The following is a 14,275-nucleotide window of genomic DNA, read 5'->3' as shown; positions in this document are numbered from 1 at the left end:
TCATGAAAATACAAGAAAACCCCAAGCATTTCAAAAACTAAATTATATGTATATATATATGTATGTATATATATATATATATATATATATATATATATATATATATATATATATATATATATATATATATATATATATATATATATATATATATATATATATATGTATATATATATATATATACATACATAAATAGTAGTTGGAGGAAATGACGACCCATGCGTTCATCAATGCCTTGCGCTGCTTTATCGCTTTTTCGTAGAGCTGTTAGGCACATTAGGTCCGATCAGGGAACTAACTTCATGGGGGCAAGAAATGGAATGGCAACGGCACTGAAAGAACTTGACAAGGAAAGAATGGCTGCATACCTAGCAGGAAATCAGTGCGACTTCCAGATGAATATGCCACACTCTAGTCATGCTGGAGGCGCATGGGAGCGTACTGACCACAGTCCTTGCCTGCAGTGCGGCAAGGTTAGATGATGCCTCTTTAAGGACATTCTTTTACGAAGCTATGTGCATTGTGATTAACTGCCCACTCACTGTTAATAACATCAGTGACCCCAAAAGCTTGGAGCCACTCATACCGAATCACTTGATCACCATGAAATCCTCAGTTCCACTTCCTCCTCCGGGTAAATTTGTGAAGGAGGACCTGTATGCTAAGAAACGGTGGAGAAGGGTCCAGTATCTGACCGAGCAATTTTGGCACAGATGGAGGAAGGAATACCTGGCAAATATTGCTCTGAGACAGCGATGGCATACGCCAAGACTTAATGTTGAGGTGGGTGATATTGTGATCCTCAAAGAGACAGATGTTCCTCACAACGAATCTAAACTTGCTAGAGTTGTTGAAGCACATGAGGATGATGACAGACTTGTACGGAAGGTGGCAATGCAGATCGGTGATCGGAAGTTAGGAAAAGGAAAGTGGTCCTGGTGAAGAACAGCTAAAATTGGGAAAATGCTAGTCAATTAGATTTTCCTTCTAAAATAGAGGTCATTATTATACCGTAGTTCATGCACATTTGGTGTGAAGATGTAAATTCTACTGTTCATATTGTTAACGTGACTTGTAATTGTAATTGTAATTATTTCCTTTATTCAGTATTCATGTTTGTGTACAGTTACAGTGGAAAGAGACAATCTATGAGTCCAGTGATACTATTTTCCTACAAATGTTTCTTTTAAAACAATTGTGGAGTAGTCACGTCCTCCTTGAGTCCCGGGAACTGGAAGTTGTGAGCAGGAGAGACAAGGCAGAACAATAACACAGCGGCCTTTTAGGATCTACAACTTTTCTACTGCTGGTTTACAAGGCATACACTTTAAAAAATAATGCTGGTTAATTTGTTAAGCACTTGTGCACTTTGATAAAAAGTGTCTGAGACGGATGTCATACATACTATTGATATAATTTTACTTGTTTCTAGTTTTCACAGTGCTCCATGATTGTGAGAGGAATAAAAAGGAATTGTGGACATCAATACTAAGCGTAGATTCTTTTGACCAGAGTAGATACACTAACACAGAGTCCTGCGACAAAGCTCACACAGAGCAGCAGTCAACCATTTACACTCACACCTATTGGTAATTTAGAATAACAAATTAATCTCTAACCCTACTAAGTGCATGTCTTTGGACTGAGTACCCGGAGAGAACCCACGCAGACACAGGGAGAACATGCAAACTCCACAAAAAAAGGCTCCACTGTATAACTATACAGTGGATGTGAACACAGGACTTTCTTGCTGTGCTTGCTGACATGGCTCTTGAATATCATCAGTGGTGTAGGTTTTATCCTTACGGGTGGACTCAGTGTTACTTTGGCTTTTCAGTCCCTGATTCTGGCTCCGTTCTTTGATACAGCTTTATTATTTTTCTGTTGTGAAGGTCTTTCCATGTATTCTTCTCCAAATTGTAGTCATGGTTGGAATAGAAAATTACTTTAGTTTTAATGTACTTCTGAACATAGTAGTTGGAGTATTTCATGTAGTCATCAGTCATTAACCCATATGCATCCACCTGAGGATACAGAAAGAGAGAAAAAACTCTTTTAGTATAGCAATTTTTAAGAGATAGTTTGCAGAATACAATAATACAGTTCCCAACAACAACAACAATAATAATAATAATAGGTCATAATAATAATTAATAAAATAATTAATAAAATAATAATTAATAAAAGTCATTGACAGCACAGTTACAGAAGACTGATGGTTGCTTCTCCTCTCTAAATAGAACATAGCAGCACAGTTTAATTTACAATTGCTTGTGAATGACCCACAAGACTTCAGAAACACTGTGCTTTTGGGCAGAAAAATCCAGAGTGGAGATTTTTAATCATTTAGTTGAACACGAATTCCTCTGTATACCAAAGTAATTAACGGTCAATTGAGAGGTCATCTGTCCAACACTTAAAGACTGGCTGTATTTTGATCAGCAACAGGACAGTAGTGGCAAATATAACAACAAGCCAACAGAATGGCTTAAAAATCAAGGTGTTGCAATGGCCCAGTCAACGTGCATATCTAAACCTGATGGAAGTACTGTCGTGGGATCTCAAGAGAGCTGTGCATAAAGAAATCCTAGCAAAAGATGAGTGGGACAAAATTTCTCAACGACAATGTAAGAAACTGTAAGTTACTACTGCTAAAGATGATTCTACAAGGTACCGAATCATGTTGAATAAATTATTATATGGCCTAATCTGTTATGTGGTGTTTTTGTTCAGTTTTTATTTACGTAATTTTATGATCTGACACAGTCCAGATAATTTTCTATTGTATCTTGATATATCAAAAAAATGACGGTCATGATACTGTCAGGAATTTCATGGGGAGAATTTCTGGAGCCACTGGTGGGGTGAAGGATGTTGAATTCAGGATGTCATTTTCCATTTAGTCCTACAAGTTATTGATGATTGACTGATGTTGTGCAATTATGCAATTCTCTTGCTCTGTAAATGCTTGTATTGATGCTGTTCAAGGAAACTAATGGAAAGACACTACAAACTAGTATGAAATATTTGAGAAAAACGTTGACATTAATGATATTAATAATATTAAACTGATCTGTTAAATAGCCGTTGTAAAGATTTACAGACATTGGTGTATTAGATTGTAAAGCAAAATGAACAATGCAAAGCTTTCTACAACGCAAACAGAGTAGCATTTGTACAGAAATATTTAAAGACTGTAACATTCATATTGTATCTAGTTTGCAGAAAAGGTGTGTTGAATAGTTTCTTTTCATGAGAGAGCTGCTTTGAGGTTTTCTTCTGTTTACACAGTCAGTCTCTGTATTATGTGCTTTTTAATGTATAGGTGTGGAAACCAATACTTCTCACACTGAAATTTATAGGTAATATTAACTTACTGTGTCACAAGTATGCAAAGCCAGGAAGAGTGTGAATGCTCCATTGGTTGGTCTGACTATTGGCCAGAATTTTTTATTCAGATTAGGTGACTTTAGGAACCTGTGGATTAAAAAACAAAGCTTTAAGAGAAAACAAACCAAACCAAAACAGATTAAAATAATCTATCTAAAACCTCAAAACTGACTATTTAGCTAAAACTGCTTCATGAAAGGCTGTAAATGATCCAAATATACAGGGGCACCTCCAGCATTTTTTGAGGGGGGCATGTGGGAGCAGTGTTGGGAAGGTTACTTTTAAAATATATTCCACTACAGATTACAGAATACATGCCCCAAAATGTACTTTGTAACGTATTCTGTTACGTTACTCAACAAGAGTAACGTATTCTGAATACTCTGGATTACTTAATATGTTATCATTCCTTTTACAACTACATGAATGTACTATTGCTGTGGGATTTATTACTATTACTGAAGGCTACTCGCCATACCAACACCAACTAGATTTTTAAATCTTAATATAAAATGACTGCTCCAACAGAACTTATTGTTTCGGAGGAAAACACAACACAGTGTACAATCGAGTCTTAATAGCTTACTTACAACTGAGCTACACTGCCCATGAGGCCACATTTTTTAGGGCTATGCCTGTAACACTCTGTCTATTGCCTTCATATTAAATAATTTTTTGAACAATAATTTCTAAAAATATTTCGTCACGTCATTATGGGGGCCGCAAGTAGAGGTGACATGGGCCCCGAGATTGAGACACAGACATTAGATCCTCTTAATGCGTATTTTGTTTGGGTTTTCACCGGCGTGGAATTACCAAAAATAGAGAGGGGATAGCCTAACATATGAAACAGGAAAAGATCACCGTGTAATCCATTTATTTCAACAAAGTAACTGTATTCTTAATACCACCTTTTTAAACGGTAACTGTAACGGAATATAGTTACTCATATTTTGTATTTTAAATACTAACGTCGGTACATGTATTCCCTTTCTCCCCAACACTGTGTGGGAGCCACTAAAAAATTTGGGGTGGCATACTAAAGACAGAATTTTATGCTGTAATCAAATATTTGTTACTTGAAAAAGATGGCAAAAAAGAGAGAAAAGCATTATGTCTGGTTAATTTCCTGCTATTAAAGTTGATATCACTGAAAATAGGCAGATACAGAAACCAAATAAGATTTTGAAATCCATAATATGTTTTAACTGACTAATTGACTAGAATTCCCAACTGGGGTGGCCAGTAAACTTTGGAGGGTGGCCAGTGCCCCCCGACGCCTCTGCAAATATCTCATTGCTGCATTTATTACAGTTTAATTATTTAATATTTTATGTTGACTGTGTGGCCCAGAAATCTGATAAATATAATTCTCTGTTTTAATCCATAATATCTTTTTATCCATGCAGGCAACTCTCATTTAACTTCAAATACAAGCATCTGTTTTTCATTCCCATATTTAACCTCGTAGGACCTGGCATCCACATATGTGGACATCACATTTTGGGTTGTTTAGACCAAAATACTAAATTTTGCTCTACAAGGACCTGATATCCACTTACAAGGACATTATACTGCCACTGTTCTATCGAAATTTAAAACCAATGCCCTCATATGTGGATCTCAGGCCCTTGTAGAACAAAATCAGGCAAAAGATAATTCTTTGTTTTTACATTCATCAGGTCCCAAACAGCCCAAATAGCAAAAAATAAAATAAAAATGCATGCCATGAAAGAGTTCGGGTCTTAGGAGGTTAAATAAAGTAACTGCTAATTTTTCCCATAAGGTATCTTTTCAGTCTTTATTTCAGGATAACATCTGATGTTTTAATATTGTTGTTTTGTTTTTGTTTTTACTTCAGTAACAATGTATTTAATTCTGTTTTGTAATGCACTGTGTTGAATGATTTTAAGCCACAAATAGTCTGGACAGGATGGTCATAGGAGTCTGACCTGTTCCTCACATATCGGAGGAAGTCCTGGTGTAGAACGTAGAATCGGCTCTCATTGTACTGCCCTGAATAGTATTCCCTTGGCCTGGTGAGGTTAAAACACAAAAGACAGGAGGGATAATTTATAGTTTTTTAAATTAAAACTAATACAGTTGCCCATTAAATGGTAAAAGAAAAAGTGGATAGCAACTCAAGTTGTTTTAGGTGTTTCCAGAGTGCATTTGTAGTTCGCATTTGCTAACAACAAGGAACCTGTGTGTTCTCACTTGTAGGTGCACTCAGCAGTGACACGTAGGAGCCATGAGGAAGGCTATGGATTTTTACCAGTTACACAAACCACAGCTGGTAATTTTTCTCTAGTTTTTCTCCACTCTCACCTCTGAGCTGTGAAGGCTGCTCTTAAAAAGTTGTCTAATGACACTATAAACTAATTACAATAGCTGAGATTTTTCAAAGCAGGAGAAAAAATAACTATTACATAACTACTCGTTTAGATGCAGTTGATAATCACCATTTCTTGTTGAATTGACCACTAGAGACCTGCTGTCCTTTAAGGAGACCCTCGAGCCATTGGAAATCTCTCATGCCCTCAGGAATCATCACATATTTTATTCCCTGCCAAGAGAAAAATTATGGAGAGAAATATTCTTTAGTTTGTGGAGAGTATAAACAGCATCACAGTGTTGTCTTGTAAGTTTTACTACCTCATCATGAGGGGCAGATTTGTATCCATACTTCCCAAAAAAATAAGGTGATGCAGTGATGGAGTGCGCTGTGTGAACATACACTGATGTTCTATTTCCTACATCTTCCTCATAACCTTTGGTAACGGCACCGTTCATCCTGCCAAACAAACACAATTCAGACAGTTGATCTCTTCAAAAATTAGTCACTAGTTCAAGCAACAGCATTCAAATTGAAGGAAGTGTGATATACCTTTCTTCTTATCGTGCTTTTCCTTAGTTTCTGTTATATAGCAGCCTTTGTGCAAGTATTTTTATTTTTTTTATTTTTTATTTTTTTGTCGTGCATTAAAAAAAACCTAATGTTTACGCTGGCAGATTGCACCACTATTTTGCTGTTCTGACAGACAAACTAAAATGAGCTGATTTTAGTTCCTAACAATTCCAAGGAATTGGGCTACTAGAAACCAGCTCTCTACATGAACCAGTTCTTGATTCCCATCCATAACTTTGAGGTATTTTATCAGCATTTCAAGTTAGTAAGTCTCAGACCAACACTTACATTAACACTAACCTCCAAATATAACCTTAATTTTATGTTAGTAAATCAAAATGTACCTACTTAACTGAAATCAATTACTAAGTTAGTAATACACTTGGCACAGTTGGCACTTTTTTTCCTTTTCTCAGTGGCTGAAACAAACTTCCATCATTTTTACACTCTCGGCTCAATATTTTGAGTTATGGTTCTAGACTTATATGTTGCTTTGAAAGTATAAGATGATTTACATTCTACGTAGTTCCTGAATATGTTTTTTTTTCTAGTGTCCTGGAGTTTGTTATTTATAGTACTTAATTTGTTTATGCTTGTTCCCCTTCATGCCAAGTCTGTCTGTGTCTTATGGTTAGTCAGTTTATACAATTTTTCGTGGTTACTGCTTTTGCTTTTGTTTTTCCTCCACGCATTTCATTATGATCATATAATATATGGAGAGGATCAATTCTATCAGCATGAAATTTCTCTTCTCTTCTCTTCTCTTCTATTCTCTTCTCTTCCATGGGGATAATTGAAGGTTGTTAAGTGTAAATATGACTACAAAGTTCCATTTTTATTTTTATTACATGATATTTAAATTTGCAAATTGGGTGTTGCCTAAATGTGGGTGCGGTGCACTGACATTTAGGCAATATCCTGGTTCATCCTGGTTCACGTATTTAAGTGTTTCCTCTTCCTCTTTTCTCTTTGTCAATCATGCATCCAATGACTTGTATTAACTGCAACCTTACAGTGGTGTTATTGTTATGGATAGATGGACAGTTATGTGTACAGAGCATACAAAAGGGGGTATTGACTCTACAATGGATGATGTTTTCTTGCCCAGTCTGCAGTCTGATAGCTTGAGGGCGGTCAGTGAGAAACTGTAGCACCCAGTAACATGTGTCAGTCAGTGCATGACGTTTATTTGAAATGATAGTGTTATGTGGAGCTGAAGGCCACATAAACACCCATCTCGCCCCTGCGGGCGGTTTATCCTTCAAGCTCGGATCCTCTACCAGAGGCCTGGGAGCTTGAGGGTCCTGCGCAGTATCTTAGCTGTTCCCAGGACTGCGCTCTTCTGGACAGAGATCTCCGATGTTGTTCCCGGGATCTGCTGGAGCCACTCGCCTAGCTTGGGAGTCACCGCACCTAGTGCTCCGATTACCACGGGGACCACCGTTGCCTTCACCCTCCACATCTTCTCGAGCTCTTCTCTGAGCCCTTGGTATTTCTCCAGCTTCTCGTGTTCCTTCTTCCTGATATTGCTGTCATTCGGAACCGCTACATCAATCACTACGGCCGTCTTCTTCTGTTTGTCTACCACCACTATGTCCGGTTGGTTAGCCACCACCATTTTGTCCGTCTGTATCTGGAAGTCCCACAGGATCTTAGCTCGGTCATTCTCCACCACCTTTGGGGGCATCTCCCATTTTGACCTTGGGACTTCCAGGTTATACTCGGCACAGATGTTCCTGTACACTATGCCGGCCACTTGGTTATGGCGTTCCATGTATGCCTTGCCTGCTAGCATCTTGCACCCTGCTGTTATGTGCTGGATTGTCTCTGGGGCATCTTTACACAGCCTGCACCTGGGGTCTTTCCTGGTGTGATAGACCCCAGCCTCTATGGATCTTGTAGTCAGAGCTTGTTCTTGTGCTGCCATGATTAGTGCCTCTGTGCTGTCTTTCAGTCCAGCTTTGTCCAGCCACTGGTAGGATTTCTGGATATCAGCCACCTCCTCTATCTGCCGGTGGTACATACCGTGCAGGGGCCTGTCCTTCCATGATGGTTCCTCGTCTCCCTCCTCTTTCTTGGGTCCAGTGGCTGGACAAAGCTGGACTGAAAGACAGCACAGAGGCACTAATCATGGCAGCACAGCATTCTGTGCTATAACAAGGAGATTATAATTGGTCTTTGTGGCGGGGGCGTGGTCTTTGGCCTGAGGGGTGACGCAGTGAGCTCACAGGTGCGGCACGGAGGAGGGGAGGAACAGGTGCACAGAACTGTTTTGATGAGAGAGACCTTTCTTATGTCTTGCAGTGAAAAGAAGCGGATGACAACGAGAGTGACAGAGTGGCTGCGTCTAGGGCAGGAGCCAGAAACCTCAGGGAAAAATCACATCTTTAAATACAGCACTATTGAACTGGCAAATGCAGAAGGGTCTGTGTGTGGGTCGTGTGTCACAGTCTTACATTATACATGCTTCCCTTGGGGAGTATTATGAGAATACATAGTATACATTTTCACTGCTATGCAGATGATACCAAATTTTATCTATCCATGAAGCCAGATAACAGACACAGGTTAGTTAAGCTACAGGAATATCTTAAACATATAAAGATCTGGATGACCTCTAATTTTCTGCTTCTAAATTCAGATCAAACTGAGGTCATTGTACTCGGCCATAAAAATCTTAGAAATATGGTATCTAACCAGATGCTTACTCTGGATGGGATTACCTTGGCTTCCAGTAACACTGTGAGGAATTGAGGACTTGTATTATTAAAATGGCATCCAGAAACTCTTAAAGGAGCATGACCAGCCAAAAGTTTGTGCCCTGAAACTCAAGCACTTGGGTTATGCAGCAAGTCCACCCATGAATAACTAAAAAAACAGGTTTGTTGAGTTGCCTAGACAGAATCTGGACTGCTTTGACATGACCTTAAACAACCTTTAAGGGTGAAAACTCTCCAGTGTGATTGAATTAAAACAATTCTGCAAAGGAGAGTGGGGCAAAATTCCTGTTGCCACAAACATGTGATTGCAATTCTTGCTGTCAAGAGTTACTTGAGGGGGCAGTTACTTTTTCACATTGAGTCAGGTTTAGATATTGTATATTTTTCCAGTGTGAATTTCAAATAATAAATCCTAAAAGTATTTGTCAGATCACTATAGATCTGTTAAAACTGGATGAGCTCAACCCTGCCACCAATTATTCCAGCATACACACGCCTTGACATCTCGACAGATGTTGTGTTTTTAGGTTTAATTAGTTATAACCACACAGGAAACAAAGTCCCTGGAGAGTGTATGTTATGCTGATCCAAAGTAGAAAAACACACTCTGTGTGATACTTTCAACAACTTTATTTAACTTGATCCTAAAGGTGTATTATTTATTTATGTGGTATTTTTAAATGTTAGATATCCCTAGAGATTACATCAAACCTAAGTGATTGCTGTGCTCTGCATCAAATGGCAATGAGATAAGAATATTTGATATTTAAAATACCCTTCAGTTCAGAGAACATTAACAACCATTAACAACAGGTAAGTTTTGTAGCTCTTACGTACCGAAAAACGTAATCATGAGCATCGATCTCTGCACCCACTTTTGAGCCATTCAGAATTCCTGCAGTACCCACCACAGCACAGTGAACACAGCCATCACCACCTGGTTTTAGGAGGAGCAGTGGCTCTTTTGGCTTTGGAATCAGCTTCACTGAAGCCATCACATCTGCAAATGAATAGAAACACATGAGTACATATACTTGAGCTGGTGAATCTGGATTTATTTACAGTTAGGAGTCTAACTGAGCCGATGAAACTGATAAATCCTGAACAACTGTTAGTTTGAGAAGACAAATGGGACTGTTCACCATTTGGCAGTGTTTTTACAATGTTGTCCAGTCTTTTCTGGTTTCGTTGAGTCTGTGTGAATTATAGCCTCAGGTTCCTGAGGCTATAATGCACTTTTGCATACTTTGATTGTAACAAGGTATCCAGATTATTTGAGCTACTTTTCTCTCCTATCAGCTCAAAGCAGTCTGACCCTTTTCCTCTGACCTCTGACATCAACAAGGCATTTTCAGCCAGAGAACTGCCACTTCCTGGATATTTTGTCTTTTTTGGATGATTCTTTTTAAGCTTGTTTCTACCTTCTACAATTTATTTATTTATTGTCGTAAATTGTCTTAAAATTTTGATTTTAAGATTACACACACACACACACACACACACACACACACACACCTAAATGTCGAAATGTCCCCGGAGCCCAGGTACTGTGTCAGGTCAACTGTCCATCCATACCACATAGACGCACACACACACACACACACACACACACACACACACACACATGAAGTTATTCCATTTCAATTTTCACATAAGAACATAATCTTTGACTTATTGATGACAAAAAATATCTTTTCATTTATGGAAAAACTTGATTATTTTCACCATGTGCATATGTCTAAATGCATTGAGTTGCTGCCTGTGATTGGATGACTACATGTTTGCATTAAACAGCAGTCTAATAAGTGTCCCTAATGAAGTGACCAGTGAGTGTATCTTAATTTAGTGTTGTATGAATAATTTCATGTCTCTCAATACAAGTTCAAACTTTACTTTCCTTAACTTAGCGGTTCCCAAACTTTTTGTATCCCTTATCCCCTGTAAAGGGGGATAAGGGATACATACGTTGGCACCGCCGTAGTGCAGGTGAAGTCAAAGGCAAGCTATGCTTCATCATGTTTTCTAGTCTTTGGCTTGGAAGGAAGTTGGTTTGGAAGCATATTTGGCATTGCTTCATCCTCTGCTTTGTATTTGTTTGGAGCTCCATCAAAAACCTGTCCATTATGCTAGCGTTGTCCAAGAATTCTTTTTCTTTTTTTATTCATACCGCACCCCTCTGCAATGGCTCTGCACCCCCCACTTTGGGAACCACTGCTTTAACTCATTATTTAATTAATCCTTGGTGAGCATTGACCTGTTTCAACAGGACCTTTGTCACTGTGATGTTTGGATTAGTGTATTTTTACTATAGAAAACTGTGTATGATGCAAAAAACACTTCTTAAAGGTGCCATAATATTTTTCACCACTAAGGTCTTTCATTGTTGTGTGTCTTTGGCTTTTTATCATGATACTGGGAGTCAGGAATTGGAAGGAAAAAAAATTACTTCTTTCTGATCAGCCTCACGCATATACTGATATTTAATCTGGCATCAGTTTCACAAACACATACCATCATACTTGAACTCCATAAACCCAAAAGGATTGTTAAAATGTGAAAGGCGATTCCACTCGCTCATGTTAATGTTGTCCTTGTGCAGAAACAAACGTATGTTGGGAAGAAAAGCCGTCTTGAAGTTCTCATCCTGAGAGTTTCGCAGTGATTGGGCACATGTCTGATAATCACAGAAATATTAAATCATGAAATCGGTTAAAATGATTTTGTGAAAGCTTTATACACCCGAGGAAACAACAAACTCAACAGTTACAGAAATTTGAGAAATGATTAAGAAATATGTATTTTAATTAAAGTAGTTAAGAAAGCCAGTTAAACAGAAAATACAGGACAGTTACAGCAGAGGCAACAGACTGACTGCATGGCTGAGCACACTTCAGTGTTACCAGCCCACGCCCATCAAGTTAATTACTACATTTGTACTGTTTCTGTCATATTGTGTCTTAGCATGCTTACTGTTGGTCTAGGTGGGGCATCCTGGTTATAGACATCATCAAAATCCCACTGAGGAAGCTTTGTGAAATTTCCTCTGTAGAGGAGAGGCATTGGAGTCTTGGTCCTTAGGGACCATGGTCCTTAGGGACCATAAAAGCGCTATATAAATACAGCCCATTTACCATTTTATTACACAACCAACTTCAGAAACAAATGTAACTCAGGGTTTATATCACTTATATTTGCAATATATTTCAAAACTAAAATAAAAAGCATTTCTTTAATTTCTTTTAGGATTCATTCATATATTAACCTGCTCAGTGTGAGAATTGATCCACTCTAGTTTGGTTTTCCCTTCATGTGGATGACAGGTGGTCAGAACAACAAAAACAAAGCAGTAAAACACAATAAATCAGAAAATTGGGAGAGCACTGTCCAGCCACGTTGAATACTGCAAAAAAGTTCATTTGGTGTAATGGAGAAGTTTTTTAGTAGTTTTTAAGAATAAAAAGTCGTAGTGAGCATCTATGACACAACAGGGGTCTCAGAGTCGGAGCTGCTCCTCTATGTCTCCCTCTGACGCCTCCCCAAAAGTCTCCTTGTTCTCTTTCTGTAGCTGGAAGATTGCAGCCAGTTGCTCATGTTGCACCCTGGGAAGAAAAGAACAAAAGAAATACTGAGAGGTGAAAGACACAAACAATCCTGGACCCGTTGGATTACTTTCAAAGACTTTATTTACACAATTTAGTTGAATAATATACTCAAATAATCAAAACACACAACACTCAAAACAGGAATGGTTTTACAGGTGGAGGCCACTGACGATTGACTCTATGAGAGCTGGACAGGGCTGTAGAAAGTTATTAACCCATCAGTAGGACCGGTATGTGCTCCGTTTCGTAAGCAGGAAACGTATAAGCACTCTCAGAGCCCTACAAAATGAATGCCAGCAAGCCACTGGTGTGACTGTCTTTGACCAAACAATCAGAAACATGCTTCATAAGGGTGGCTAAAGGGGCCAACATCCTCTAGTGGTCCCAATCCCCACTACCTGGCACTGTGGAGTCCAACTGGCATTTGCTATAGAATACCCGAATCCACCACTGCTGCCCTTTGCTTTTCACAAATGAAAGGAGGTTCACATTGTGACAGACGTCAAAGGGTCTGGAGAAGCTTAAGAGAACAACATACTGCCTGTAACATCATTCACCATGAGTGGTTTGGGGATGGGTCAGTGATGGTCTGGGGAGGCATATCCATGGAGGGAGGCATGGACCTTTGTAGGAATGGTACCCTGACTGCCATTAGGTATTGCCATTATGTATCCTTGGACACATTTGGCAATAGTATGCAGGTAGTTCATAGAAATGAATTAGCCCCTTTTCCATTATTACCTACTCGGTTCGACTCGCCAGGGTTTTTAATTACATCATAGCACCTGGTACCAGGTACTAAAAAAGTACCTGCTTGGCCGGAGTTCCAAGTGATCTGAGAAGGTACCAAGATGTGAAGTCATCAGACTGCATGCCACCGATCAGCTAGTCAGTGGCGTCACTCGATGAGTCATGAGAGCAAAAATCAAAACCGGCATTTCTGAACGGGAACAAGGGAAATGGCTACTAAAAAATGACACCGTGTTCCCCAAGTCTGATGAAAAGCCACAGACCAAGCAGCATGTATATCTTTGCCTCAACGTCCACCTTTGTTGTAGCGTTTGTGCCGCTAATGTGCATGGGGGTCATCATAGCGAACACCATGCACATTATGTGGTACTCGACTGTAATGGAAAACCAATCAATTTGAGTCGAGTCGTGGCAGGTTGTATTAGCTGTGCTGCGATGATCTAAATAGATACTAATGAAAAAAAGGGCTATTGATACCACTCACTGCCCCTCTGCTTTGCTGACCTAAATCCAATAGAACACCTCTTTGTGTTTCTATCCATTTGACTCGCCAGGTTGTACCTCCTACAGTTCAGGAGCTCGGTGATGCCCAGATCTGGCAGGCGATACACCAGGAAACCATCTGTTGTCTCATAACGAGCATAAAAACATATGGACTACTGAGTATCACTTTGAAACTGATTTCGACATTGTCTAAAGCTTGTCTTAAAAAGTCCACTTTACTTAGACAATGGGGTAACTGCTCTGTTAAGCAACATGTTTTTACACTCTATAAGATTGTTTTCCCTCTTCTTCCAGTGTGTATCCCAGTCTAATTTAGACTTCATGGTTCATTTGAAAGGACAGATTTAAGAATAGTTTTGACCTTCTTATGCAGCACTGGATAAGTAAGCATATAAACATGT

At 39.0% G+C, this 14,275-nt stretch overlaps 1 protein-coding gene across 1 annotated transcript; it reads right to left on the bottom strand.

Moving 5' to 3' along the window:
• Positions 1-1,751: 1,751 nt before the first annotated feature.
• Positions 1,752-12,152, bottom strand: LOC116335876 (alpha-N-acetylgalactosaminide alpha-2,6-sialyltransferase 1-like). Its single transcript, XM_039616782.1, has 9 exons — positions 12,139-12,152; positions 11,989-12,091; positions 11,530-11,692; positions 9,856-10,018; positions 6,046-6,184; positions 5,853-5,956; positions 5,343-5,426; positions 3,378-3,477; positions 1,752-2,024 (listed from the first exon to the last, which is right to left on the bottom strand). The coding sequence occupies exons 1-9, from the start codon at positions 12,150-12,152 to the stop codon at positions 1,821-1,823; spliced, it is 1,074 nt and encodes a 357-aa protein (XP_039472716.1). The 3' UTR covers positions 1,752-1,820.
• Positions 12,153-14,275: the final 2,123 nt, after the last annotated feature.

This window comes from Oreochromis aureus, linkage group 8, assembly GCF_013358895.1.
Source record: "Oreochromis aureus strain Israel breed Guangdong linkage group 8, ZZ_aureus, whole genome shotgun sequence".
NCBI lineage: Eukaryota > Metazoa > Chordata > Actinopteri > Cichliformes > Cichlidae > Oreochromis > Oreochromis aureus.
Note: the sequence above shows the minus strand (reverse complement) of the source record. Positions and strands in the feature narration are given on the sequence as shown.

Excerpts from the sequence above, each read along its gene's own strand:
- LOC116335876 (XM_039616782.1), bottom strand. Across the intron at positions 6,185-9,855 it reads GCTCATGATTACGTTTTTCG|GATGAACGGTGCCGTTACCA; the intron begins GTACGTAAGAGC and ends TTTGTTTGGCAG. Across the intron at positions 2,025-3,377 it reads CTTTGCATACTTGTGACACA|GTGGATGCATATGGGTTAAT; the intron begins GTAAGTTAATAT and ends CTGTATCCTCAG.